The sequence below is a fragment of the Eimeria mitis genome, genomic scaffold, assembly GCF_000499745.2.
Source record: "Eimeria mitis Houghton genomic scaffold, Emh_scaff1546, whole genome shotgun sequence".
NCBI classification, from domain to species: Eukaryota; Apicomplexa; class Conoidasida; order Eucoccidiorida; family Eimeriidae; genus Eimeria; species Eimeria mitis.
The window spans coordinates 962-3,952 of NW_013569726.1; the positions used below are offsets into that span (position 1 = coordinate 962).

General features: G+C 48.2%; 1 protein-coding gene across 1 annotated transcript; it reads left to right on the top strand.

Annotated features, from left to right (window-relative positions):
• Positions 1-1,720: 1,720 nt before the first annotated feature.
• EMH_0039250 (uncharacterized protein) lies at positions 1,721-2,450 on the top strand (the record flags this gene model as incomplete). Its single annotated transcript, XM_013495372.1, has 3 exons — positions 1,721-1,859; positions 2,008-2,168; positions 2,340-2,450. 3 exons carry the CDS (start codon positions 1,721-1,723, stop codon positions 2,448-2,450), a joined length of 411 nt encoding a protein of 136 aa, XP_013350826.1.
• Positions 2,451-2,991: the final 541 nt, after the last annotated feature.

The window sequence follows — 2,991 nt, forward strand, 5'->3', positions numbered from 1 at the left end:
AGCACTTACATTCGACACAACGTCTATCTCGCGGGTCACGTCGTGGTGTGGGAGTTGCCCTGTTTCCGTCTTCCTGCTTCTCGTCACGGTATATTCCCTTCCGCTGTCGCATATGTTGCATCACTATTCTGCATTGTCTCGTCTACTGTTCCCTCTCTAGTTCATCCGATTTTCTTCAGCGCCTTAGCCGCCTTTTGCCAGGACTCAGAGGTTCTTTTACCGCTGGCTGTCAGAGCGACTATAACGTAATCAGGTAAATTGCCTTTGAATACTCTTAACGAGTCTTCTGGTGTTAGACGTTCATCCTGACTCAATTCCAAAGAAAATTCGGCAAAGTACCGTACCGGGGTATCCTTCCACCGTATGCTTACTAGCCTGATCCTCAACTCTTTCAGTAGAGCACATACGAGTGTAAGTATTTCTTCTAAGACCTCCCCCCAGTTATCTGAATCTACTGCAGAGGCCCATGGATGTTACCAATAATATCTTTCGTAGATATATGGGAGCACCTATGCCTCAGCGTGCAGTGATTACAGCAAGCCCGCCCAATAACGTCTTTATGAGGGGAGACAAAATCAAATGCAAGAGAACTAGGGTTATAAAATTCCCGGAACAACGGGCTGTGACTACCTATGCACCGTACCCTATGGCACCCCTACTGGGTTCAGGCTCTGTGTTCTACAAACAGCCTATCTATATTACACGGGCTCAAACACTCAAATAATTGCCTTTAAAAAGGATCCCAGTCGAGTAATATCGAAAAGGAAATCCAGGAATAGCAGTTCTCCCTCGTGACTCTGCAGCCAGTCAGAGTCCCCCAACCGCTGCATCTGTAGTGCGCTAGCACTACAAGTAGCTGCAATCAATAACGATAGGTAATTATAGGGAGTAAGGAGCGAGGACGAGCTAAGTACGCCGGAAACTATCAAAGAGAGTTAATTGAGTCTAACTTAAATAGTAGATTCGGCACATAAGGATCGTAGCCGATATCAGACAGGAACAGAGGCCGACACAGTGCGGGCGGGTCGGCCGCGCCCAGAGGATGGCGCCCCGCGACGCCTGCAGAGGCCAGGGGCGCGTCCGGAAGGGGGCGACTCAGTTCTTTGATCACGAAAAACATTGAAATACGTTGGACCCGAACCGAGTTTGGACTTAACGTTTCCGGACAACGCACATTCTCTGTGTTGAGTAGCCGAACCTGCTTGGGGTTAAGAGTAGTTGACCGCCGAGGTCATTACAGCATCACTCACAGGCAGCCTGGTGGACCGCCGAGCATTCTTGACATTGTTATCTTAAATTTCTACCTACAGTACTTCCACGTATCTCTACTAGTATTGTATTTGTCATCTTCGATCTAAAAAGGTCTCTGCTGTTTCCACTTCAGCTCCATTGCAGTGCCTCTGCACAGCACGCGGTTTCCGTCGGGGACGACACGAGCCCTCATAAACGGCGATAAACACGAGGCACACAACAATTCTACATAGAAATTTTATTGTATTACATTATTTTAATATTAATTATATTTAGTTTCAAGCTTTGCTTGCATTTTCGGCACTATTGTTCCGTACTGCTCCATCCGCAGTGCACGAGACTTGAGGACCAGCCGAGGAACTCCGACTTCTCTGCTTCACTTTCCTGAACTCCTTAATTTGTGCATATTTATTTCTGTTCCTTTTTGAAAGAAAACAGATATTGGACTTCTCTCTCTTCTTTCACAACCATGGCTTCTTTCTGCAAGACGGCAGCAGCAGTGTGCCTCGTCGCACTCGGTGTGCTCCAATCAGCGGCACAGCAGGACACTAACGAGGGAGGGGGGGGTTCTACAGCGTATAAATTTAAGGTAGTGGATGTAGATGAAGGTGAGCATGTTTTCCGCTCCATTTCACCCTTCATGCTTTTCTCCTTCGCGTTTGACGCCAAGCTATCAAGTACTCTGCTGCGGCGGGCCCCTAGTTGCCTCATTGCTGTATTCCCTCTTGCCACTTTGTTCCTGTTTCTCCGCCGCAGACGCCTACTTGTCCGCCAACTTGGCCCGGAATGGAAAGCTCCCAGTTCACATCAGTGAGGTCACAAAGGACGAAAGCCTCGTCACTGAGTTGACGGCAAAAGTAGCACCCGAAGAACAGCAAACTGCGCAGAACTGCACTGCATTGATAACCACCGAACTGGTGAGCAAAACAACCAACTGACCAGTGAATTTGAGCGGTTGCTACCGGCACTCGTGCTGCGGCAACAGCCGCTCTAAACCACACTTTACAGCCTGACGCAAACTGTGCAGTCATTCAGCTGCCGGATACGAGAATCTGTCCTGTCTTTCTACGTATCGTTTTGGCGTATAGAAGGAGCGCTTCCATTACTCTTTTGAGCACGAATCCGAGTCGGAGGCCAGTTTCGACTACCGTCAATTGCTGCAGGGAGCTCTTGAAGCGGGACTGAAAGTCTTCAAGTGAGTCAATGCCGCATTCACTATCACTACAGACAAATATCATATCTATTCCTTGTATAGCAAAATGCGACGCCATTGAAATCAAACTTACAGGTAGGCAGCTGCGTCGCCTTCTCTGCAACCCATTTCTCACTATGCACCTGTGCTGTGCTTTGCTGACATTTTTTCAAAAGCAAAACATACCCCAAGACCGAAGAGGCGTGGCAAAATATCTGGGCGGATGATGCGGGAGCCAGTCTAGCATATCTTCTCGGGTCTAACAGCACTACAATAGGGTGCGTTATTGGAAGGTGTACTAAAGTAGTAACTTCAGCTAGCCCGAATTTACTTGAAGGGGGAGGCGGAGGTGAAGAAACACCGACAGAAACTTTAACAAAGGATGCTGTACTTTTCTGTCAACTCAAACCTGCAGCGGAGAAGGATTCGGCCCCCTTTGAGTAAGTTTTGGGCTTCGGCAGATGCCTTCAATGAGGGGAATTTCGGAGGGTGTAGGGTTTAGGGCTTAGGACTGGAGATGCTCTCTCTGATTATGCGTTCCTATGTTT